This window comes from Psittacula echo (assembly GCF_963264785.1).
Source record: "Psittacula echo genome assembly, chromosome: 7".
Classification (NCBI taxonomy): domain Eukaryota; kingdom Metazoa; phylum Chordata; class Aves; order Psittaciformes; family Psittacidae; genus Psittacula; species Psittacula echo.
Genome location: NC_137740.1, coordinates 22,056,679 through 22,082,225, shown reverse-complemented (window position 1 = coordinate 22,082,225; position 25,547 = coordinate 22,056,679). Strand labels below are relative to the sequence as shown.

At 42.0% G+C, this 25,547-nt stretch overlaps 3 protein-coding genes across 8 annotated transcripts in view; 1 reads left to right on the top strand and 2 right to left on the bottom strand.

The window, feature by feature from the left end:
* DARS2 (aspartyl-tRNA synthetase 2, mitochondrial) overlaps positions 1 to 12,088 on the bottom strand; it is a 29,298-nt gene extending 17,210 nt beyond the window's left edge. For 5 of the 6 annotated variants that reach the window (XR_013957279.1, XR_013957280.1, XM_080622282.1 and 2 more), the window contains exons 1-12: positions 11,944 to 12,088; positions 11,549 to 11,685; positions 10,472 to 10,571; positions 7,427 to 7,493; positions 7,031 to 7,132; positions 5,785 to 5,880; positions 4,654 to 4,777; positions 3,968 to 4,014; positions 3,141 to 3,247; positions 2,244 to 2,313; positions 1,468 to 1,647; positions 572 to 679 (exon numbers count right to left, since the gene is read on the bottom strand). Coding sequence is in view for 4 of the 6 variants with exons in the window: in XM_080622282.1 (XP_080478408.1) it covers positions 572 to 679; positions 1,468 to 1,647; positions 2,244 to 2,313; positions 3,141 to 3,247; positions 3,968 to 4,014; positions 4,654 to 4,777; positions 5,785 to 5,880; positions 7,031 to 7,132; positions 7,427 to 7,493; positions 10,472 to 10,571; positions 11,549 to 11,672 (1,125 nt within the window). In the remaining 2 variants the exon portion in view is untranslated. The remainder of the gene's footprint in view (positions 1 to 571; positions 680 to 1,467; positions 1,648 to 2,243; positions 2,314 to 3,140; positions 3,248 to 3,967; positions 4,015 to 4,653; positions 4,778 to 5,784; positions 5,881 to 7,030; positions 7,133 to 7,426; positions 7,494 to 10,471; positions 10,572 to 11,548; positions 11,686 to 11,943) is intronic. The other variant, XM_080622283.1, reaches the window with a different exon arrangement.
* CENPL (centromere protein L) lies at positions 12,009 to 18,567 on the top strand. Its single transcript, XM_080622285.1, has 4 exons — positions 12,009 to 12,238; positions 12,531 to 12,782; positions 13,540 to 14,082; positions 15,449 to 18,567. The coding sequence occupies exons 1-4, from the start codon at positions 12,116 to 12,118 to the stop codon at positions 15,518 to 15,520; spliced, it is 990 nt and encodes a 329-aa protein (XP_080478411.1). The 5' UTR covers positions 12,009 to 12,115; the 3' UTR covers positions 15,521 to 18,567.
* Positions 18,565 to 25,547, bottom strand: part of KLHL20 (kelch like family member 20) — a 24,433-nt gene continuing 17,450 nt past the window's right edge. Inside the window, exons 7-11 of the mRNA XM_080622288.1 lie at positions 25,117 to 25,260; positions 24,787 to 24,920; positions 24,184 to 24,392; positions 22,186 to 22,292; positions 18,565 to 20,196 (exon numbers count right to left, since the gene is read on the bottom strand). Coding sequence (XP_080478414.1) covers positions 20,112 to 20,196; positions 22,186 to 22,292; positions 24,184 to 24,392; positions 24,787 to 24,920; positions 25,117 to 25,260 — 679 coding nt within the window. The 3' untranslated portion in view covers positions 18,565 to 20,111. The remainder of the gene's footprint in view (positions 20,197 to 22,185; positions 22,293 to 24,183; positions 24,393 to 24,786; positions 24,921 to 25,116; positions 25,261 to 25,547) is intronic.

Sequence of the window (25,547 nt, the reverse complement as noted above, 5' to 3'; positions counted from 1 at the left end):
CCAAGCTTAAAATATAACCACAGCCAGAATTAAATCTGCTTCCCTTCCAAAATATATGGCTGTGCCAAATAATCATTGACATCTATTGTGAGCCTTGGATTTGGTCTGTGACATTCTCATTACACAAGATGAGCTGTGCCCACAAATGCAGCAAAAGCAAACATACGGGCATGTAACTATCTGAACTTTCTCTCACTAGTCCAGAACAGAGCTGTGCCATATCTGACTCTATTTCAATCTCTTGCCACAGAGCAAGATTTATTATTGAGGGGCACATCAGAAGCAACCATTGACAAAAGCAAGCTGAAGCCCTGGGAAGCTTCCCTATCCTCAAGGGATCTTGCAGCTCTATTATTTTCCTCCCCTTCCTAAAGATAATATATTCTTCCTGTCAGCTGATCACCTCCATTCCAACACCTCTCAGCCCAACCTGACATCAATTACAACCAATCCCAAAGGATACCAACACCCCAGTAATAGCAAGGAACATTTCCATATCAGTAAAGGAATTCAAACTGACATTTTATTTATTTCATATAAACCATAAGCAGTATGTAAATGCATCACTTACCACTCCCTGAGGGATACAAATGGCTTTGACAGTGCCATGTGGGTAACTGAGTGCATTCTGTACAAACTGAATGTCCGATCTTCGTAAAAAATCACTGATATCCACTATCTAAGAAAGGAGAGAGAACAGGAAAAAGCAGTTTGCTTCAGGAACATGAAACAAAAATCCAGCACCTATGTCAAAGCCTTCAACACCACTCCCTGGGATATCATTTCTTTTCTCAGAGAAACCAAATGGTTCACAGAAAGAAATTAACGGGGCCAAGTTGGAATAACCAATAGGAGGCTGAACACTGCACAAACAGAAATGCAAGGCAGGCAAAAAAACCAAAGGTTGAGATGGTGACATCTTACCACAGAGAAGGGAGCTGCAGACTGAGAAAGAAACCCCCAAAATTAATTCCTGGGGAAACATAAGATGCTTTCTTGCTTTTCAGCACTATTCTCTCAACACATCTGTCAATATTCTAACTTTATACTTTCATACTCTTATTTCATATAGAAAGTGTATACACACAACCACAGTTGGTTATCTTGAAAAAACCTTCAGGTCATTAAAAGGCTGGAGAAGCCTGTCTCATGAAGCATGCTCACCAGGAGTATGCCTTGGAGTACAGCAGGTAAAAGCATTTATGGTTACCTGTGAACTCCTTATGGGCTTCAGTTCCTAACACTACATTATCTTCAACATAAAATTTTCTTAGAACATACATTTTCCACAGCCAGCTAATCAAACCCTCTCTTCTCCAAGCGATTACCTGTAAAAAGCAGCAATGATGAGACAAACACCTTGGGAAAAGTACAGCATTAAGAACCTCAACCAATCATGCACATGTGAGCCAAACACAAAACTAACAGAAAGGAAAAGATGCAAGTTTCCAATGGGCAAGCCCTCACCTTCATCCCAAAACGAGTGTCTGGTTTATCAGTTCCATAGTCAGCCAGTGCCTCCTCGTAAGTCATGGAAGGGAAAGGAGTTGAAATGGAGCCTCTTTCCTCAGGCCAGGAATATTGCAGGAGGCCTTCCACCAGTTTTTGAATCCCAGCTTTATCTACAAAAGACATCTCTATATCTATCTTAAAACAGAAAACAAGAGGGTGGATTCCACATTAGATAGATTTTGCCTTTCCACTGCTACTTGCAGAAGCTCTTGACTATGAAGCTAGCATAACAAGAACCAATACGCTACATGAAATTATAGCATGACTGCATTAGGCTGAGGACATGCTATGGTCTCCCTACAGCATGATGACTCAAGCAACATTCTCCTCAGAGAACTGAATGAGGTAATGATGACAAGGACATAAGGAGAAGCCTTGAATGAACTAGGCTAAATCTGCCTGGGATCTCAAGGCTGAGGAATGAGACGCCTGACCCAGCAGGACAGGAAAAGATTGCATCATCAAGCACAATCACTGCTGCAACACAATTCCCACATCTGATCATCTAATGTACATGGGACCAGTCAGCCAAGGACAGTAGCCAGTCTGCGCACAGCCCTTTGAAGCTAGTATGGGACGTCTCTGAAGCATGCATCAAGCAACATAGTACACACCACCACCACCCCCCCTAAGAAGCACAAGAGCAAAGAGAAATTAAGCCTTTCGAAGGGAAAATAGCTACAAGCTATTTGGATTGAGGAGGGAGGTGAAAGGCAGTGTGAGTTGGTTACCTGAGTGAATTCAGGCTGCCTGTCAGGCCGTGAACCTTCATCTCGGTAGCAGCGAGCAACCTGAAAGTACCTGCAATAGTACTTTTACTCAGATAACAATTTAAGTACCCTGAATTAAACTGTGGCTATAGAATTGATCATAATGTAAAGAAGAAGCGAGTAGTGGCAGAGAGCGAGCTCTGCTCCTCTGTTTCCCTTGCAGCCAAGGATCATAGCCCTGATTGTTCCCATCCCCTCAAAGGCATGAAATTGTGTGTGAAAGCAACTGTACCAGCAGCTGTATCCACCTCCAGCCATATCTTCCAGAGGCATGTGGAGGCTGCCTCCCAACAGGGACATACACAATCCCTTTTCCCAGGTTTCGCTCCAAATCTGGACTCTACTAACAGCCATGCAAAATTCACTCATGTTCAGACCTGGCCTGCAGTTCACTGTGTGAACAATTGTCTCCCTCTCCTTCAATTCTATTTGGAGAACAAGCCAAATTAAAAGCTTTGTACTTGTGCACCCTGAAAGCATACGTTCCTTGTCTCAGTCATGCTCAGCTGCCCAGCCTCATCTCAATTAGTTCTACAGGTTACTTGTGGAGAGGCTTTTATCACACACTAGTTTTTCTGCTCTTCAGGCAGACTGTGCTTCAGATCAGATTTCCATTTAGAACAACCCAGAAGGTTTCAACCTTCAAACAGGATACATTTCCTCTTACTGGGAGCTGCTCTTCCTGGGTGGGGAGGCAAAGGGCATGGTCTGCCTGAAAAATCTGAAGTAATCACGGATTCCTCTTCAAAACACAAAACCCTTGGCTGTACGTTTTTGGGTAAGTATTTAAAACCTCAGACCACAGCAAGCACACCCTGGATGGGACATATGGAGAACAGGAATCCAAGAAACAATTACCTGTCCAGGCCTCCAACCATGAGGAGCTGCTTGAACTGCTGAGGACTCTGTGGGAGAGAGTAGAACTTGCCCGCTTCCCTTGAGGGTACAAGGAATTCTTTTGCTCCCTAACATCAGAAAGAAAAGCTTACACAGTTCGGCAAACAAGTGGCATCAATTCCTGACAGAGAGCACAGACCAAAAGCGCAAGAGGAAAGGACCTATTTTCCCAGTAATAAAATCTCACTTGTGAGGAAATGGCTGTTTGTACATTACACTCAAATCTGTTAACCAGCTTGGTCCAAAATATCCCAAAGGAGGATTTCTCCATCTTTTGCTCTGAGAGACTAATGTGTAGCAATACACCATCCAAGGCAGGGGGTTAAATGCAAGAATTCCAAGTATTAGCTGCATCAACAATTCCTGGACTACAGTTCTCTGTGATGATTTTTTAAATGAAAGGAATATAGACTCAGAAATTAAAACTGAAACTACTGCAGTAACCTACTCATTAAAAGAAAAATGCTGGGGAAACAGTGCTTAGAGGAATTTTTTTGGTTTTGCCAAATAATAATCTGCCTGTCCCAAGACAGGACTTGCATTCAACATGCGCTCTACAAGACAGATAATTTTGAACCTTCAAATGAATAAAGCAAGACCCATGATATCACCTCTTCCTTTTCACCCCCTCTACTTTTAAAAGGATCCATGTATCATATCAGAAATTTGCACAAGCTGTTACTTAGTGAGGAAACAGCAATGAAGGCCAAGTGGAAATTGACGATAATTCAACTGAACTGCCTATGGAATTGCAGGAGGCTAAAATGCTTTACTAAGAGAATACATACCCCTGGAGTTCTTTTAAAGAGTGTTGGAGTTTCTACATCCACAAACCCTGAGGAATAAACACATACTTCAGACACAGAATATGCAGAAATCAGGGAGCACTAGCATGACACAGACTAGGATAGAGTAGGGTCAGTCGGCAAACCAGGTAATCTAGCACACCACACAGCCTCTCCAAAATGTACAGATTTCACTGCTTCCAAGAATAACTTGTGTAATAAGAGATTTAAAGGCTCTGAGCTACCCTGATGGCCTGCCAGAACTGTTAACGACAGGACTCCATACAGACTGAAAAATTACTAGTTCTCTATTTTGAACTAGGCTTTGATTTTCCACAAAGCACTTCCTGATTTTAAGACAAACAGAAGCCCTACAAGAAACTCATCCCTTTGATATGCCTCAGGCTGACTGACCAAAAGGGGAAATCTGCAAAAGGCCTTTTCTCACTGGATATAGCTCATTTGAAATAACTGGTCTGTAACACACCATAAGATTTCAACATACTTGTTCTTTAGGTCTGACAACATCTCTAAAGACTACACTACCAGTAGACATATCCTTCTTCCTTACTAAGTAGGACCAGTTGGAGTAGCAAGCTGATTGGCAATCTCTCTCAGCAACAGTAAACAGAAGAAGAGAGAGCCAAAATGTTGTTTGCTACACATTGTTCTTCAAGCACTTTCCTTACCATGGAGGTTACATAGATATTCTCGCATCTTCATCACGATGCGTGATCTCAGCCTCAGGTTATACTGTAACTGGAAGCTACGCAAGTCCAAGTAGCGATACTGCATCCGTAAGGCCTCTGATTTCTGAGGATGAGATAATTAGGATTAAGAGACAAAATTCAAATTACACCTCAAATGAAGCCGCTCCTGAAGCCATAGAACAAAAGGAGTAAGCAAGAAAACAATGCTGCTCTACTACCAGAGCCCACCAACCTACAAATATGAAACTAAGAGTGTTTCCATGCATGACAATTACTAAAAAAAGACATAATCTGAAAAAAATAATTAAAAAAGTAAAACAAACAAAGGAAAAAAGACATTTACTGTGACAAAAGCTGCTTCAGTAAGTTGAGAATTTCAGCCCTCCTTATTCTTAGTCCACTGCAACAGCATGTAGCACCTCCTTACAGTTTTTAAGCAGAGGAGTGGTATCACGCACAGATCTAAAGGAACAACTAAATGTTGTGAAACATCCTTATTACAGACAGGAAATCTAAAGTAGTGCAGATGATAGGAATTGTCCAGAACCCATAACTGGAAGGAACAAGACCCAGTTCTCCCAATTCCAACACCTGGGCATCAGCCATAGTTTCAATAGCAAAGTTAACAGCGATGCCACTCCTTCACCATGTAGCCTGTACTAAAACTAACCTCTTGTAAGACTGTACTTACAAAGAAAGTCTGCCAGACTACCTACTTGTCCAGGCAAGACTAAGCACCCTTGCCTTAAAACACAGCAGTGCACTGGCAGGTTCTGTTTCATGCTCAAAAAAGCTAGCACAGTCTGATTTGGTTTACCCTCCCTTTATCATCTGTTCCTACAGTGATATCTGAACACCCTATGCATTGGAATCATTCAAGCCTTGTTTTCTGCTTAACTTTAATTAGAAACACATCCTCACAGCTAACAAGAAGAACCCCTATTTTAAATACTATCCTTCCCCCACGGCAGAGCTGTGAGAATCAGATGCAGCTCAGAAGTTTTGCCATCATGCTGGGCAAATTCCCAATTTACTGAAAAGCCACTACTTTGGAGAAAAGCAAACAAACAAACAAACAAACAAAACAAACAAAGAAACAAACATGGGCACCTTGACGAAATCTTTGATTTCAAAAGGCAGCTTCTTGCAGGAGTTTAGGATCTCTGCAGTCTCCGCCTTCACTTCAATATCCCCCGTTGGCATTTTCTGAAGCAAAAAGACAAGCAAAAAAATTAGATTCAAAACTTAAGGAAAACAACTGGACAAAGGTGTTTCACAGATGGGGTGGGGGGGAGATGGCAGGGACACCAAAATACCCATGTGATGCGATTATCCTCCCTGCCTTCTAACACAGTGTTAACTCAGAGAACTTCTCTCAAGGAGAGATTTCTCCTAGATTTCCCAACTGTTGAGAAAAACACAAGTCGCCTCACCAAAGATAGCACGCTCTTTCTCAGTAGCATACTGATCTCTACAAGAAATATATTTACTTCACCTTCTTGAAGGACATTTTGCTTCCGTGAAACCACGCAGTATATATTTTAGAATGCATTAGCAGCATCACCATCAGACCTTAATACAAGTCCAAAAAGATAACTTGTAAGGAACTTCTAGTTCTGAACACCAGTTCTCAGAACTAGTCTTCTTTTTCTTAGATACCATGGGAGAACAGACAGCTTCCCCCACTTAGCACTGTGCCACATCAAAGTTCACTTGATCCTACAGAACTCTGTTTACCAGGAGAAAGTATATATAACCTTCCAATAAAACGATAAATGATTTAAAGAAATAAAAGCATTGTTTGAAGACTGAATTCTTTACATACATCTGGAAGTGGTCAGAGCAAAAAAAGAAATTATAGTCGTAAATCGAGCTTCTCTTTTTAAGCCTGCCAGTGATAGGATACGTACAATCCTGACAGGTTAATCTACAGCTGATTACAGTGAGAGTTGAGGAATGCATAACATTTTAAAAAGTATTTAACCTCTGTTTCCTGCACAATGAGAAAAGCAAAATCTATTCTGAGCGAAAAACAGGTCACTGCATGCTGCGGAACTTGTGATGACAACACTTATTTTCAAGAAAAAGAAATTCTCAACCACACTTCGAAAGCCTGAAGAGTCTAGCCATTATTCTTCCAAAGGGCTGAAACAGAATTTGTCAATATCTGTAGTGTGCTTTGAAGTTCTCCTAAGTTACATGTCATAGCAGTTATCTCACCTCACGTTATCTGAGGATAGGCTGTCACACACCCAGAAACTGTGGCAAAGCTATGACACAAAATCCACCATAATTCTGTTGTCCAGTGCTCTTTTCCCCAAGCAACAAAACCCCTCAGTGTTGCCAGCATCCTCACCGGATTCTCCTGCCCTGGGGGTCGAGGTGACACAATTCCAGTCACTCGAACAACAGACTCCACTGGGGCATTAGACAAAAGATTTTTCACATGGGAATGTGCCTGCAAGAAGATGACAATGTCTCACAGAAATTCAAACAGGAAAATACACCATGTTCAAGAGTCTCTTTTCTTAACAGCCCATTTGATTCCAGGATCACTCCTCATAAGCCAGAGGAGAGCACTGATGTTTTCGTTACTAGCTCAGATCAGGGCTCTCATAACACTTAAACCTACTTGTGAGTCAGAGCACTCAGTCTGACAAAGTACTTCATTCTGTACTCTGTGTCTGCTGGACCCATGCTATCAAAGGAAAAGTAAAAATAAGAGAGACACTCATATTTTGGTAGCACTTACCTCATCTTGTGGAATGATGATCTGTGTCAGTCCCTGAAAATCCCTCAAAACCAGAAACAGGCCTTGTCTGATCCATGAAAAACACAAAAGGAAAACCAGGTTTTTCCAAGAATGCAGCAGTCTTCTGCTTTTTAAGCCAAAGCACATGGCAACTAGCTATTTTCTGTAGCTCTTGACTAATCTCAAAGCACTTCCAAGCAATGTACATACAGATACTTTTTCCACACCTGAATCTAAACTGAACAATTTATTTCAGATTCTGCCCAGCCACAAACATGTGCAAATAACCAGGAGAGGCAGGATTTTAACCTGAACATTAATCCATGTAGAGCAGGAATTCTGAACATGTGTGATTTCCTGCTAGGAAACATCACATTTAGATGAGCAATAAAACTAAAGTTCACATGGATACAAAAACAAAAAAAAATCTCCAACTACAAAATAAGAACACTGGTCCCGTTAAAAGTTTCAGAAGAACAATCCACAGTCCTAGATCCAGAAACATAAATCTTGACCTCTTCAGCTGCAGTAGACAAGCACCACTGTACTTAATCCATCAAGAAGCTGTCAAATCAAACATGCACTGCCTGTCTTTAAAAGAGTGCAACAATTGTGTTGCAATAATCCTAACTGCTTCCTGAAACTCCATGTTGTATGCAGACATGCATTTCACCCAGCATTTACAAAACATTCAACTTCAACAGCAGGGATTATATCATGCCACCTATAGCAAACTATTGGAACTAACATTTCACCAGCTGGTCTTCTTAAAAGCTTCATTACCTTAATATTTCCTTTTTTTAAGCAAAACTTGCATTCTTTAAATATGCGTGACTAGATGCTGTAGTTGAAGAGACAAACATCACTTGCTTAAAATTTAAGGATGTTATATAAAAGACGTTATTTGCTCACAGCTGTTAGAATTGCTATAAATATGCTATTACTTGTTTTTTCTCCTATACAACAAGGGTAATAATATTTAACTGCTTTAAAGTGCTGTAATGACGATTAATTATGATTTGTATAAAGCTCTGAAATCTTAAATACTGATCTGGCACAGTTCTCAATTGGTTTACTCACTTCAGAAGCAACTACTGCAGGACATGAAAAGACAGGACTTCCAGCCACTCCAGCCAATAAGCTAGCATCATCAGGGGCCCAATTTAAACACCTCTATGCCAATGCACGTCTCATGGGGAACAAGCAAGAGGAGTTAGAAGTGTGCATACACCTGAAGGGTTACAATCTCACTGGCATCATGGAGATGGGAGTGTTGGAATGGAAGGATACAGGCCCTTCAGGAAAAGCAGACTGGGGAGACGAGGAGGGAGAGTCACATCAGTGACCGCCAGTGACAGTCGATGCCCAGCTGGAGCGCACAGAGCTCTGTCTGGGTATGGATGAGAAGCCGACTGAGAGCTTATCAGTCAGGATTAAAGGGAGGCCAGGGACAGGACAGTACAGTGTCTGCAACAGGCCACCCAACCAGGAAGACAAAGTGGATGAGGCCCTCTATAGTCAGACAGGTGTCACCTCATGTTCACCAGCCCTGGTTCTCATGAGGGACTTCAACCACCTCAGTATCCCTTGAAGGGACAACACAGCAGGGCACAATCAGCCCAGGAGGTTTCTGGAACATCTTGACAATAACTTCCTTCTCCAACCAATGGAGGGAACCAACAAGGAAAGTGACAATGCTGGACCTTATCCTCACCAACAGGGAGGGGCTGATGGGGAACGTGAAGCTTGAGGGCAGCCTTGGCTGCACTGACTACGAAATGGTGGAGTTTGAGATCCTTAGGATGGCGAGGAGGACACACAGCAAGCTCACTACCCTAGACTTCAGGAGAGCAGACTTCAGCCTCTTGAGGGATCTGCTTGGAGGAGTACCATGGGATATAGCCCTGGAGGGAAAAGGGGTCCAGGAAAGCTGGTTAATATTCAGGGATCACCTCCTTCAAGCACAGAAGTGATGCAACCCAACAAAGATGCCAGGCAAGATCACCAGGAGGCCTGTGTGGATGAAGTTGCTCCTGAACAAATTCCAGGAGAAAAAAAAAAAAAAAGGAGGCTTACAGAGGGTAGAAGCAAGAACGGGTAACCTGGGCAGAATATAGTCAGAGCAGCCAGGGATCAGCTTAGGAAAGCTAAAACCATGACACAACTGAATCTGTCCAAGGACATTAAGGGCAACAAGAAAAACTTCTACAGGTACACCTGGGGATAAAAGGAAGACAAGGGAAAACATGGGTCCTCTCCAGAAGGAAATGGGAGACCTTCCCAGGGGTGTTGGTTGACAAAGCAGCTCAACATGAGCCAGCAGTGTGCGCTCATAGCCCAGAAACCAACCATGTGTTGGGCTGTATCAAAAGGACTGTGACCAGCAGGTCGAGGGAGGGGATTCTGCCCCTATACTTTGCTCTCATAAGACCTCTCCTGCAGTATTCCATCCAGCTCTGGAGTCCTTAGTACAGGAAAGATAGGGACCTGCTGGAGAGGGTCCAGAGGAGGGCCAAAAAATGGTCAGAGGGATGGTATGCTCGCTATGAAGACAAGCTGAGAGTTGGTCTTGTTCAGCCTGGAGAAGAGAAGGCTCAGGGGAGACTTTGTAACAGCCTTTCAGTACCTAAAGGGGGTATACAGAAAACTGGAGAAGGGCTTTTTACAAGGGCATGTAGTGATAGGACAAGGGGGAATGGCTTTAAGATGAAAAAGCGGGTATTCAGATGAGACATTAGGAAGAAGTTATTCACTATGGGAGCAGTGAGACACTGGAACAGGTTGCCCAGAGAAGCTGTTGATGCTCCATTCCTGGCAGTGTTCAAGGCCAGGTTGGACGGGGCTTTGAGGAATATGGTCTAGTGGAAGGTGTTCGTGTCCATGGCAAGGGTGTTTGAAATAGATGACCTTTAAGGTTACTTCCAACCCAAACCATTTCATGATTCTACAGCCTGAAGCATAAAAAGAAGTGCTTGAATCCAGGCCTACAGCACATACTGAATCTAGCAAACAAGCATTTTCATTTTTACCTTCGTTTGCATTTACCTTTGATACTGAATCCATCCATAGAGTGTGACCTCTTGTCCCACATGAGCAGAACGCAGCTCTCCACAAGTATTTGTCCGAGTGACAAAACTATTGAAGTCTTGAATAAAAATAATAAAACCTTTTGTGGCTTTTGCAGACAAGCAAGACAAAGCAGTGATAGCTTTGCTCCCCAATCCAAATACAGTTTAGATGTACACAAATTATTTCATATATCCCCAACAGGACTACTATAAGGCATCAGGACATATGATACTAAATTATTCTAATCAAGTTTTTTAAAGGAATTATTTATATGTCTCAATCAAACTTTCACAAAGAAATCTGAACACGGTCTTGCTGCAAACTGTTGCCCTAAATATTTCAGTGGCAAAAAAAAGGAAAGCTACAGATCAGTCCTGAGGCATACTGACAATTCCAAATTCAAATCTAGAAAATACAACAGACAAGCCAAGACAGAAACATACATACACCAACCCTGTGGGTGCAAGCTGAAGTTTCCTGCCTGCAACTACTGGTAAAAGGCCTGAACCATTACTACAGAAGCCTTTCCACAGACCCATGTGCCTGGCATCACAACTTATAAAACCAAGCACACAATTTACAGAATGTTCAAGAGATTCTGCTCACGTGGAAAAATTTGAAAGAAACTATTACCTAAACATGCATGTAATTACATGAACTGCTCTTCCTTGCTACATCACAGGCTTTACAGTTCAAAGATTAAAGTAAAGGGCACAAAGGTTTGGTTTCCAACTATTCCATTAGGCCTTCCGCTACCCCTGTTTACAGATAGTGCGCTATGTAAGAAACAGGATCAAAAAATAAAGTAAAAGCTCAAAGAAAAAAAAACCAAACTCGTCTTGGTATACTTTAAATCACAATTCATTAAGAGAAACCAAAAGTTAAATAAAAATATGATTTAGAAATTACATTTAAAAAGTGAGCCAAGGAAGACAATTTGTCATAAGCGCGCCTTTAACTGTGTGTGCAGACTACCCTGACCTTGGTCCCACGGACAAAGCGATAACTAAAGCCCAGAGAAGAGTAGAAATAAAACAAGCGCTTCTGTCTCACCTGGAGCCGGCGAAGCAGAGGCAGAGGCCGAGGCCGCTCTGCGCAGAGCCCGCCCGCAGCCCGACCGGGTCAGCCCTCGGGCCAGCTCGGACAGCGCCCTCGGCAGCAGCCAGGACAGTGCCATTCTACAGCTGCACCTGAACCGCAGACAAGAGCGGACAGTCACAAACCTGCGAGTCGTTACAAATACAGACACAGGAGGCAAATCTCCAGCCCACCAACTTCAACTTCAACTTCAACCTCTCCCTCCCAAGGGAGCCCTGCGCCAGGGCCCCATTTCCCGGGAAGGAGTCTGGGGCACCGGCGGGGAACAGAGCTCCTCCAGGCAGGGCCGGGCGGGACCCTGCTGCAGCAGGCAGGTCACCTCATGATAAGGCCTACTATCCCCAACTCACCAGAGAAGGCCTTCTCGCCCTCAGGCGCGGCAGAGCAACTGGATCGAAGACGACCGGGTCCTTCCTCACTTCCGGCCGCCACAAATATGGCGACCTAGCGCGCCGCGGGGCTGACGGGAAGAGAGTTCAAACGGTGCCTGAGCGGGGGCGGTGCTGTGGATCGTTGCTAGACATGGAGTCGGTGGACGGGGCGGCGCGGACGCTGCCCAGCATGGGGCGGCTGTCGTGGGGGCTGCCATTTGGGAGAGCGCACGGGCGGTGCGGGCTCAGCCCCAGCGGTCGTCTGCTCCTGCAGGTAGGGCTGGGTAGTGGATGCGGTGGGTCCTACTTGTCCTTTCCTCCTCCGCTGTTTCCCGCGTATGTGGGACTCGTCTCAGTGCTGCCGTCTCCTGCTTGGCACCGCTCCCGCGGTGCTGCCAAGCGGGAAATCCGCGTGTTCGGGCAGAGAGACTGCGAGCGGGTCGAGCCGTGCCGGCTGGGGTTCCTCCTGCAGGCCCAGACTGAGGAAGCTGTTCCTCCCTGCTGGAGGGAGCGTGTGTGTGTGTGTGTGTGTTCATATTTTAACTTTTTTTTTTTTTTTTCTTTAGAGGAACTTAAATTCCCAGGCAACAGCGTTTCTACTGCGCAAGCGGTGGGCCTTATACAGCGTGACCCCTCTGTATAAGTTCTCTAGTGCTCATCTGAAGGCTTACGCTAAGCTGCTGAGTGCATATATCGCTGCCGAGAAGCAGAAGGGGCTGGCGGTGGAAGTAGGGGTTGAGCTGGACATCAAAGTGGCTATCTCCAGCCTTCCAGACCTGAAAGGTAGTGACCAAGACGAGGCTGCAGTTCTCGTGCAGGTAAGGAGTCTTCCTGGCAGTATTGATAACTGTAATTGAGATTTGCATTTTACAAGTTGCTTTTGGTGTCATAAAATGCTCTATCTCTTCCAAAAAAAAATAAAAAATAAATAAATAAATAAAACAACTCACAATTAAACCCTAGCTGTGTGTGGTAGCTACTGTAGTGTTTCTTGAAATTTAATATAAGTGAGCCTGGTCTATTTTTAACTGGAACACAAGTAATGCAATTTTGAGTTCAAACTTTTTTATAAGATCAGAGTAAGACTACAAGAAGCAATCCTCGTCTGTTTTTTTAATGAGCAGTCAATTAACTGCAAGAACTATGGTTATTTAGCCTTCTGGATAAAGTTGGCATAATCCTACTTTGTGGCCATAGCTCAAGTCTAATTAGCATTTCTGAAATGCCTTGCCTCAAGTGAAAGATGCTGTTGAAATGCCCAGTTCAGTATGGCACTGATCAGTGTGTACCATGGGTTGGCTCTTCTGAATTAAGCAACGTAAGCTTGGATCTCAGTACCGTTCCTAATTAAGTGCTTTTCCTGCTGTTTTCAACAGAATTGCACATGTCTTTTAGGGATGTAACAGACTGAATAACCATATGAGCTTTGCAGAAAATAATGTTGTATGTGAGGTTCCTGAGAAAAAAAAATGTTGTACCAACTGCCTGAGATTATAAAACAAACAAACAAAAAAAATAGCTAAAAAAAGTCTAACTTGTTCTGTAGCTTTCAACTGCTTCTCTTCCCTATCCCAGCTTTCTTTGCGATCACAAGCTTCCCAAAAAAAGTCAGAAGAGAAACTGGTATGGTCGGGCTGGTTCTGCTCTGTGTGTGGAGATGATCTTTCCAAGAACATGCCAGCAGACTTCACTTGTTTACCTGTATTTCTTGCTAATGGGACAGAGAGTTACACGTCCATTGTTGGAAGTTGGTTTCAGAAGACTTTTGACTGCTGCTTCCATCGTTTAGCCATTAGCCCTCTCAATCTCAGTTGGATGGCAGCTATGTGGACTGGATGCAAGTTGGAAGAAAATGCATCTGCCATGGAACTTGTTTTCTCTGTCCCCAATCTCCCCCAGTCTCTGGATATTTCATATGCCATTCATCCAGAGGATGCAAAAGCTCTGTGGGACACAGTCCAAAAAACTCCAGGAGAGATAACGCAAGAAGAGGTGGATGTCTTTATGGATTGCCTTTACTCTCACTTCCACAGACACTTTAAGATCCACTTGTCAGCTACAAAACTGGTGAAAGTTTCTACAGCAGTTGCCTCAGCACACTGTGATGGGATTATAAAGGTGAGGTTTAAAGTAGCACATTGTCCTAACTAATGTACAACAAATAAAATAGTTGTACCTCTCTAGAAATGCCTTACTCTTAAAAATGAAGGTTTCATGCTTCTTATGCATTATTTCCTTTAAGAAATTGTTAAGCCCTCAGGTTTTATTAGTCATAACTGGTTCTGGAGTTGGGGCTATCAATACAGTATTTTATCACTGTACTGCAACAGAAACTACTAACCCTAGTCTTGGGCCAGAAATACGTGTATTAGCTGTGGTATGAACAGGAAAATTTCTTTGCCCATTGCCCAGTACTGAAGCTTAAAGAGATCCCAGACTTAATAAAAAAAACTTAAGAAAAAAAAATTATTAGCTTTCTAGTACTGCAGTTATTAAGACAGGCAGAAGACAAATATAATTAACCTGCTACATAAAAGTAACTGGGGTGTGTGTGAACCAAAAGACAAGATAATTTTAAGAGTCGAAATATTTTGCTTAAAACTACTTCATTTATAACTCTTTTCATAAAGGTGCACTGGTCTTCTTATAGAGGTATCTACAATGTCTTCTAAAATCATGGAGGATTAATCCTTCCTGAAGTTTCTTCAATCTGAGTTAAAGAGCAGTTTGTGTAAATGCAATTGCTTAAATTTAGTCTATGACACACTGTCCTTTTTTGTTCTGGGTATAGAGGGAATGTTAAGAGGCTACAACTGGGACCCCCCTCATGCACCTCTTTCCTGGAGCATGTGTTCATCAAATGAAAGATAATAAACTTTGCTGGGAAGCATCTCTTACCAATTTTGGCCTTTAGCAGAACTGCAAATGCTAAATGTTAGTGTTACATTGCTTCTTTTTATCTGCAGCAGTTTAAAACTGGCTGAAATACCTTTTGCAGTTAAATAAACACAAATGGTATTCAACTGAATAAGCTTTCTGAAGAAAAGAAAAATCTCTTCTGGAATGTCTGTGGTGTAAACTCAGTTATGGCTCTTCCATAACAGGAATAGATGTGGTATAGGAAAATAGGGGTGTTCAAGGGAACAGGCAATCTCCTTCCTGGCCTTCCTAAAGAAGGGAGGTAGCTGAAGGAGAAGTGCTAGGATTCTCAGCTTCCAAAAAAGTTGGAGTAGGAGCAGGACATTTCTTAAATACCCTGCTTCACATGGGACAGGAGCAGAAGATGGAGGGCTCTGAAAGGAGAGCATGTAGGCATGTGTATCTTCTCCATATCCAGGGTCAAAACAGTAACAAAGGTACTGTGCAAACAACAGAGAAGGTGACTAGACACATGGAACATGTGGTAGTTGGTTTTCAGCCATTTAAAGGTGTGGAAATCTGGCAACTAATTTTTTTACATGCTTTTTTTCTTTCTTTCTTGCAGTTTCTACAAAGCCAATATGTAATTGAAGTGCTGATGCTAGTGACAGAACTAGCAATCTCTCAGATACAGTGAGAATCATTTCAGCAAATCATGCTAAAGAGGCTACTGCTGGAAGATACATGCTGAGAAATCAAGTGAAAAGTCACTCCTGCAGCATCTTCTTTGCTTTCATGCTGACTGTCCGAAATTGGACTCTTAACTCCTGCACTCGACTCTAGCTGTATTTCAGTGTCATGCACAGTAAAGACAAGCAGACATTTTTGCCCTAAAGGGCTACATTACAAACTACTGGTAGCTTCTTAAGCACCCTTGTTTTTATCATAGTCATTCTGTTCATTTATGTGTATTATATCAGATTATGTGTATTACATTCAAATATACAGGTATCAGCCAGGGGCTAGGAGATAAACTTTGCAAATTCTTGGATGCAGCTTGCTGTCAGGTACTTCTGTTGTTTCAAATAGCAAGTTAGCTATCTACTTAAGTGAAAACTAAGATTAAGGTCGGTATAGCTTAGGCTCAACTGCGACTACTCTTGGACCAATCTAAACACAAACACCCCTGAGACAGGTTCCATGCTCTACAACCCAGGACAGAAAAATCCAGGTTTCTAACTTCCTTTCTAGCTTGCTAAGGCCAGTTGGTAATAGTTAGAGTATTCATCTGTGTCCTGTTGGGCTAAGTTGAACAGCATGAGACTGACAACTGCCTTTTATGTCCAGCCTGTTGGCTGTCTTAGATGAGTTAGTTAATACATCAGAAATTAAGGGCTGTGGATAAGCTAGATATTTACTGTACTTTGCCTGACGGTTGTTATCTTGGATGTAATCTTGTGGGCTCCAGAGCTCTTGGGGTTGGAGCTATAGGTGCTAAAATTTTATACTAGATCTACTACAATAAGTAGGATTTCAGACAGCTAGTGGACAGTGCCCTAATCATAGCTTAAACAAGCAGAAAGTAAGTAGAGTAAATGCATGTCGAGTGTTATAATTTTGTATTACAGTACTAAATATTATTTGCCATTTTTTACCAACACATTGGTCTTGAGCTAAGACCAAATATGCCTGCTTAAATACATACTTGTATGGTGCTTACCTGATTTAACTACTCATTGCTACCTATTAAGTAATTCTGTGAGCAGCAAAATTTAAAGTCTAGTTTCTTATACAACTCACTTGTAATACCTTCACACTTGTGCATCATCTCTGAGGTCTGATGAGTTTGTGCTGTGATGTTCCCCCTAAACAGGGACAAGTTTCCCTTCTTTGCCCAACCACGTAATTTTAGGATTTGTCAGCTGTCACTAAAAACATTCTTCCTTTTTCTCCCCACACAGGGAGATGAACCAGCCATGCAAATATTTAACTACCTAATGTGACATAACTGCACACCTAGTTCCTAACCTACTTTAGCTAATTCTGGAAATAGATTATTAAAACAAACGTGCACTTGGTTTTAGTTTTTGTTTACTAGTTGAAGATGGATTATTTCTGTTTGTAGAGGTTGCAGCCTCTAAAGTTTTAACTCTTACCCTGAGAAAAGCAGCTAAGCAATTTCCTGAAGGTCTTGACAGCACAGCAGCTATTTAAACTATCACTTCTGGTGCTTTTAATTTCCTTTTATGAAACATCTTAGACAAAGTTTGCTATCTGGATTCAGAGAAACACTGGGTAAAGCAGTAGGAGGTCTGATATAACTGGCACCTGTATTTGATTTGAAAACATGACTGTTACACTCATGGCTTAGTTTTAAATCTAATGCTCAGCTGAAAATGCAAATTTGCATAAATCTCTAAAAACCTAAATTCCATATAGCCTCTTTTAACTAGTTCTTTGCCTTAAGAACACAGTCTAATAGCAAATAGTTCTAATAGTGAAACTCCAGCGGAGGGCATATATCAACTATGGCCATACTCAGCTTTCAAAACTGATGCTTTATTATGTATACCTACATCTACTACAGCCTAGCTGTAAGGTACTGCTAAAATGAAAAGCTACTTTCTCCGATTTAACATCTACAAATTGGAGTATAGCCCTCATTGATAACTGCATGTCCTGGGTTCAGCAGCAGCAGCAGTCAGTTTTTCTCCTTCTTAGTAGCTGTTGCAGCACTGTGTTTCTGACTTTTGGCCTGGGAACAGCTGATAACACTGATGTTTAGGCTGACCAAGGACTTTGTGAGTCTCATGCTCTGCCAGGGAGGAGGAGAAGCCAGGAGGAAGCAGGGACAGGACGCCTGACCCAAACTAGCCAAAGAGGTATTCCATACCACAGCACGTCATGCCCGAGGATGTAACTGGGAGCTACCCGGAAGGGCACGTCCTCTTTTCAGTCGGGCTCTTTTCCGGCGAGCGGTATCATATTTTCTTGCCTTGTTATTTCTCTTACCATTATTATTATTGGTGGTAGCAGTAGTGATTTGTGTTATACCTGAGTTACTGGACTGTTTTTATCTCAACCCGTGGGAGTTACATTCTTTCGATTCTCCTCCCCATCCCTCTGGGGAGTGGGGGGGGGAAGTAGACTGCGTGGTTCTAATTTACAGCCGGGGCTTAAACCACGACACTGCAGTAAAATGACCAGAGCTAGATTCATCCAGGTAGTACAGCTGCTTTCTTCGAGAAAAAGCTGTTTCTGAATGATGTGCTTCTAAGCAATTGAGGTTAGGAATAAACAGCAGAGTTTTAAGCCAGTTTTACTTGGACTGGTACCTTGAAAAAACAAAAAACACCAAAAATAAACCAGCATCTGTGTTCACACAAACTATACAAAAGCATAGTCCACTGCTTTCACCCAAGGGAACAAACCAAGAACAGCATAGAAGAAATTTATTAAGATAGCACTATTTATACAAGTTACTCATGCTAGAAAAAAGCATAAATGATACATGTAAACATTTGTTTACAGAATACTTGTTTTCCTTGTAAAGGTGCAAATGATCTTCATATGTAAACACAAGAATGCCAACCGTTAAGGGAAGAGGGACTTTTAAAAAAGTTTTAAATGGCCCATTTATTACTGTAGTGTAATTTTTACTATATTCAAGCACATTAAAATTTGAGTTTCATGAATCAAACTGTGAAGTTAAAGAACTTAAGATGTCAACACTGCCTTTTTCATCTCAAAAATTTGCAGTCCTCTTACTCTTTGAAAATGAGATTTAGTAAGATCCAAATTTTTATCAGGTGCAGAAAGTCATTCTTTCATACTAGACAGAAATTACAGTACAAATGTATCAGAACCTTTGAGTCTATAGAGTTTCTCCTTCCTCCTCCTCTCCTCCCAAATGCCTTCAGTCACCGAAACATGAGTTACTTGTAGTGCCAGCAAACATTCCGTCCCCTCCAAACTCTTTAATGAGTCTCCTACCTTTTCCTGCTCTAAATACACACAGGCAAAGTGCATAAAAATAATAAAAATCACTAAAAGGGAGGGTACCATCTCATCATGGTCAGTGTTTTACAACAGGAATTCTAAAGACACAGATAAGAGGCAGGAGGGCAGCTAAGATGCTGGTCTAAACTTTTTTCAGCAGGAGTTGACTGTGTGTCTGGCATTCTAGCAAGAACCTGAGAGGTGAGCATTGATCTAAGCTAGTCAGAATTAACAGATGACACCTGCATCCCAGCTTCAGACAAGAACTGATATCTAGCAGCCAATGTGAGAAAATGTTTTTTATAAGTAAGCAACAACTAGTTGTTTCTAGGTTTACACAGGGGAGGGGAGAGACAAAAACTGAACTTTTGTACCATACACTGTACAGTAAAAAGGCATTAATTTGAAATCCTTTTCACTCTCACCCTTTTTGGGCACTTCACTGATTCAGTCGATAGATGAGAGTTCCAGTTCTACTTCTTGCCTCCAGCAAGACTGAAAAGATACTCAGGGCACCCATCCTCACAGCTCTCCTGTACTCTTCTAAGAGACCCTAAAACATACCACAAGGGCTGGAACCACAACAGCTGGCAGGACATAGCCCTGCCCTAACCGCCAGTTTATCAGAACTCAAATTGCACACATACATATACATATATATAAAATACATATATATATGCACATATGTATATAAAAAGCTGGAATTATCACTGTGAGCAGTACAAAGAAAAAACAGGATACAAATTAAATGAAAAAATAAATATACTCTGTGCACAGAAAAGCTTCTGTGCAAAGGTGGCACCTTGCAGGTCAAGTACTTTTTTGAAGCTCTCCGTAAATAAGGCAAAAGCAAAGTTTTCTGTATCACTTTCCTCTTTCGCCCACCACACAGCTGCCACATCCACTGCTCACACAGCAGGAGGGAAGGCAGGAAACCCTCCTCCTTGCCAGACTCCCAGTGTAGCATATAGTTTCTACATCAGCACTGTTTACATTACAGTAACTTTTACAGTTTGGTTTATTCAAAAATGTAGACTATATAGAAAAAAATATGGACATAAGCAACACTTCTACTTTTGTCCAGTGGTTCCCTGGGGTCTGACAACATGGTCTCCCATCAGGCACGCTCTCACAGAAGTCATTTTTACGATTCCATAGAAAGAGTCACTGGCAAAGAGTTATATGGGATCTAGACTGTGCATACTAGAGCTGCGAAGAGGTCCAGTGTCAACAAGTCTCTTCAGTTTTTCTAGGAATGAGAACCATGGGGTCTCCCTCCCTCTTGATGCTTACCATATATGGGATTCACAGTGTGTCATTTTGATAACACCTACTCCTCCTCCCAGCCGCCGATAATTCATACCACCATACAACCTGCAAAGACAAGGTTTCAGTGGTCACTGGTTTATCTCCTTCACACAGCTACCATGGGAAAGACTGAACCATCCATTGTGAGCACAATTACACCATTGTTAATCTCTGGTTAAAGTGGACCATGACAAGTAAGAAGTTGGGTAGCAGTCAACTTACATACTTCCAAGGTAAACAGCTGTATTTGCTCATTCCTTTCTCAAAGCAGAAACTGCTTCTCATTTTGACACTGCAGTTTTCTCTAATAATCACTTGCTTTCCCCATCTGCTAATGTACAAGATAGAAGAGAACTCTGTAGACTATAGCTGACCTTGGGCTACATTTTGGGTAACACAGGAGCAAGAATAGGTTTGCTATTCACAATTCAACTAATTTTTTTTTTTTATACTTCTAATACCATAAATTCAGCTGATTCAGGTACAACACATCTGAAGCACCATCTGTTTCTCTGAAATATGTTACCAGAATGATGCCTGTGTTTCATATGGAAATCTGATCCCTACTCACTTCAGCTGCATATTCCCCTCTGTGCCACTGAAGTCTGCTGGCAGAAGTGGGAGAAGCAAGTTTTTAAGCAACTCCTACCAATTCAATTCGCTAAATCCAGATTGATTCAGAAGCATTTCTCAGTTGGGTGACACAAAAAATAACCTTCATAGAGCAAGAAGTTCATATGCAGATGTTATCAGCTATACTAAATTTAGTAGGAGAAAACCACAAGCAAATACATTGAACAACCTCCTAACTTTCTGTGAATGCTAGCCCAAGCTGTAACTCCTCACTCTAGACATGTTATTACTGTCACTGGGAAGGAGCTGAAGCCATTCAAGCTAAGGAATATGAAGTATGTATTACTCTCTACTCAACTGGTTTTCTCAGGAGTTCAAAAAGCAGTGTCCATATCTCAACAAACAAGGGGAAATTTCTCCACTGCTTCTTATGACAGCTTACCTCAACAGGAAAGAGTTAATCTACTAGTATTACTAGGCTGGAAGGAATAAAGACATTAACTTCTATTCCCCACTCCTGCTAAATTACTAAAGCACCAAGAATACCCATGGGAGCTTGAAATTTTGTACTAATTAGATTTGGGAATAAATACACAAGCAATTGCTTTCAAGCGTAGTTATTACTAAAAAGGCTATCTTTCCTGTTTCTTTTCTGCTCAGTATGTATTTTTGATCAGCAATTGCGTATTATTTCTCTCAGCTTATAAATCTGATGACATTCTTCTAATTGCTGTCTTGCAGATTTAAAGGGCAAGAGCATCATATGCTTGAAGTGTTCGGTTTCAGCTCCTCCAAAAGGATTTGGAAATCAGCTTGAAGGAAAAAAATGAGTAGGCTTAATTTTGCATCATGACTGAATTCTTTTTGTTAAGGGCAAGCTTAGTTTTATTGAGAAGCAGAAGAGATTTGGCCCAAAATAAACAGAAGGGGCATCTCTCAGTGTGGTCCATTTGCGTTATATTCAAAAGCAGCACTTAAAAACAAACTAGGTTTTAGTATGACCTTTTGCTTGCTACCCAACAAGCCTGCCAAATCATTTATTTTCTCTGGGTCTCAATAACCTGTACATGTTCCCACCTGCAAAAGATGCAATGCAACTTTATTCATCAGGTGTTGGTTAAATCTGGTGGATACTTAGATGGGAAAACTGTCAAAATCTCACTCCAGTTTTATTTAAAATGCTGTCAATGACTGGAATTCAAGCAGAAATCTGCAAGAAAATGTTTCTCAACTGCCACAGTCATAGACATGGGGATGCTGTAGGTAAATGACATACTGTGATATTTTTCGAAGTGTAATTCTTTTTCTTACACTTCCATGCAAGCCAACAAGACACAACATCAATGTTATGCTGGCTACCACACATGAGTTCTTCACTACAGTGTACATCACACTTCTAATTTGTCTGGGACGCCTCCAGCTGGGTGGCAGCAGGTACAGCTGGAGATTGCTTTTTGATTGTTTCACAAACTTAACAGTTACCTCCATGTGTTAGCATCTGGATCAAACACCTCAATGGTCTTCAAGTATGTTGTGCCATCAAAACCCCCTACTGCCATCAGCTGTCCATTCACCACGGCAAGGCCAACCTGCAAAACAAGCACCACAGATAGCAGCTACTTAGCTGGGATGTCCTGGAAAGACAGGTCCTGAAAAGCAGGGTTAGAATTAAAAGGATTTAATAATCATGTTTGGTGAAAGGCAGTCCGCAGTAGAGGTTTTTTGGTTGGGGGAAGGACAAATAAAATAGCCTAAAAATAATGAGACATGAAAAGTTATCTCAAAACAGAGAGTCTCTTAGAGAAGAAGCAGAAGGTTCCCCTTATTACCAGCTAAAAGAACTAGAACTGCCAGAATTATAACAGATACATGAGAATCTAAGCCTTTGTCAGACAAAACTTACTATGTCCTGGACTGAAATTCTTCAAGTGTGACATGCATGCACCAGAATATCTACCAGCCTACTGCCTGGAACACTTGCTTGAACTAGGGACCCATATGTAAGCCCCCGGTTTGCTCCTCTCAGGCTGGGGCTTGGACCATCTGTAAGCATCTTGGATTCCAGCATTTCTCTTTTTTCTGCCGAAGCACAAAAAAAATCACTGAAATCTCCAATAGTTCTGTGGTTTAGGAAGATCACTTCAGTGAAAACATCTTGTGGCATAACAGAGAAAATACAAGAACACAATATAAAGTGCTTGTTTTGGCTCTGAGAAAGTCAGAAAACTCAGGAGGGCTGCAGATACAGATGCATCTCTTTAGCAGCTTACAGAAAGCAAACAGAGAAGCAGCTAATGAAAAGTCAATGCCTGATCATTAACTAAAAGGGACAGCACTGGACAGCAAACTGTATGTCTTGATGGAAATAAATACGTGTTTCTGCCTCCAAAACCAGTAGCTGCTCAAATTATGATTCATACTTGCCTCATCAGACAAAGAAATGCTAACTTACAGAAAGAATTAGTCCACTCTTTGCTACAGAATTCAGTACTCTTCATGAGGGACTGTAGTGATACAACCAGGGGCAATGGGCTCAAATTTAAACAGGGGAGATATAGCTTAGATATAAAGAAGAAATTGTTTACTGTGAGGGTGGCGAAGCACTGGAACAGGCTGCCCAAGTTTTGGATGTTCCATCCCTGACAGTGCTGAAGGCCAGGCTGGTCAGAGCCTTCAGTGACCTGGTCTAATGGAAGGTGTCCCTGCCCATGGCAGGGGGGCTGGAAATAAGATGATCTCGAGGTCCTTTGCAACCCAAACCATCCTATGATTCTATCCAATGATAAATATTCATGGCATTTGCATCTGCCTAAACACAATGACTACTTAAACCACTTTTTTTTTTTTTTTTTAATAAATCTACAGAAAGCACTAAGATTAGCAGTTGATGAGATGCTGCAACTCCTAATATTCACAGGATTCAGTGAAGAAAGGCAACTTACCAACTGAAAGCCCAGAAACCTTCTTCCCACACACATCTCAAGGCACGTAAAAGACTTTGATGAAGTCTATATCTAAATACCTGCTTGCCTAACTTCCTAGCTTGCTCTTCTATGCACATACATTCATTTCCTAATTCACCTAAAGAGAGTTGGGTACTCATTTTGATACTGCTCTCTAAAAGTATCTCATACCAAGTATGGCTACATCACCAAGTAAAAACCTGAAGAACTCTTCTGTTTCAGACCTAAGTAGTTGACTCCATACAAGAGACCAAAACTACTAAAAAGATCCTTAAATTATTCCATTTCCCCATCCTCAGGCATGTTAAACAGCTGTTTATGGAATGATACGACTACCACTTCATTCTCCAGTCTTGCTAAAGAACTTTGACTTTTTAAAAGCTTTCCCCCTTTCCTCTCACAGAAGAGAGATGAAGGTACAGAGAAAGCAAGAGAAAAACCTCACAAGATGACACTATACTATGTTCTCACTACGTGATTATGTATAATATAGACAAGAAAACCAAGCCAAACTCACTCCACTCCGGCGGGATGTCATGGCCACAACAGGAGACCACTGGTTGGTTCGAGGGTTGTATCTTTCAGCACTACTGAGCTCTGTTGTATCATCTCTGCCTCCCACAGCATATATCATGTCTTGGTATACTGCACAGCCCAGGTGCTTCCTCCTTGTCCCCATAGGTGCAATTGTGTGCCAGCGGTTTTCCTGGGGATTGTAGCGTTCCACTGCACAGGAAATGACACAGTGGGGGTTAGCACTTTTGAACCTGCATTCAAAGCATTGTTCAATCTTTAAAGATGCTACAATTTCCACACACCAAAAATATGATGAACCAGTTTGTTATCTCTCACTCTAATGCTTTTGTTCTACAGAACTCTTGCTATTATCTCTCCTGTCTCCAGCCCTACAGTCAATCACATTCAGCATCTTCACTGAAGAGGGAGCTGGCAATGCTGCAAACTGACCTGCATAACCATCTTGCAGTAGTTGTACCTTTAGCAATTTCCTTCCTACAGCAGAAAAGGTTTACTGCAGGGGAAAAAAAAAAAACAAAAAACAAAAAACAAAACAGGACCACGACAAGTGCTGACTGCAGTTAAGGGACAGCAATAGGCATACCAGTATTGAGAGGAGAAGTTCCATCAGAGCCTCCCACAGCATAAAGGAAGCCCCCTAGCACAGCCACTGCAACTCCCAGGCGCCTGGTGCTCATAGAAGCCACTCGAGTCCACTTGTTTTCTTTGGGATCATACCTGGCAAAAGAATAAACAACAAAGCTTAGCTAAGTGTCTACATCTTCACAAAGGGGCAGGAACCTTATTCTGTTCAAACAAAAATCCCTGTGAGATCTGTACAGCAATTGCTCTCTCTCCAGCTCATCTGCATCAATTGCACCTTCTAAGAGACCTTCTTCTCCCCGAGCCCCACTTTTTTTTAATCAGAAAGTACCTTTCTACAATGTTTAGACAAGAGACACCATCCTGGCCACCGACAGCATAGAGGTAGCCTCCAAGAACTGCTACTCCAACGCTGGTCCTGCAGGTACTGGTGGGGGCCACATCACTGCTCCACTGATTGGTCTTCGGATCATACCTAGAGAAAACATACCAAATAGCATAAATTGCTTGTCTAGGTATGTTTCAGACTCTCTCATGCTTGGGAACTACTAAGCCAATGAAACTTGCCTATCTTGAGCTTAGACTGCAGTGCAGCTATTTGTAAGTTAGACAAAACCTCTGAGTCATATAATGCATCCAATACATGTTATTCCAGGGATGTTCAAACTGCTGCGTGAGATGATTCAAACTGAAGATCAAAGGTTCAGGTTCATAAGAGAGCAGGTTACCAGAGACTGGCTGACATGTGGTAACTTGCTTCTA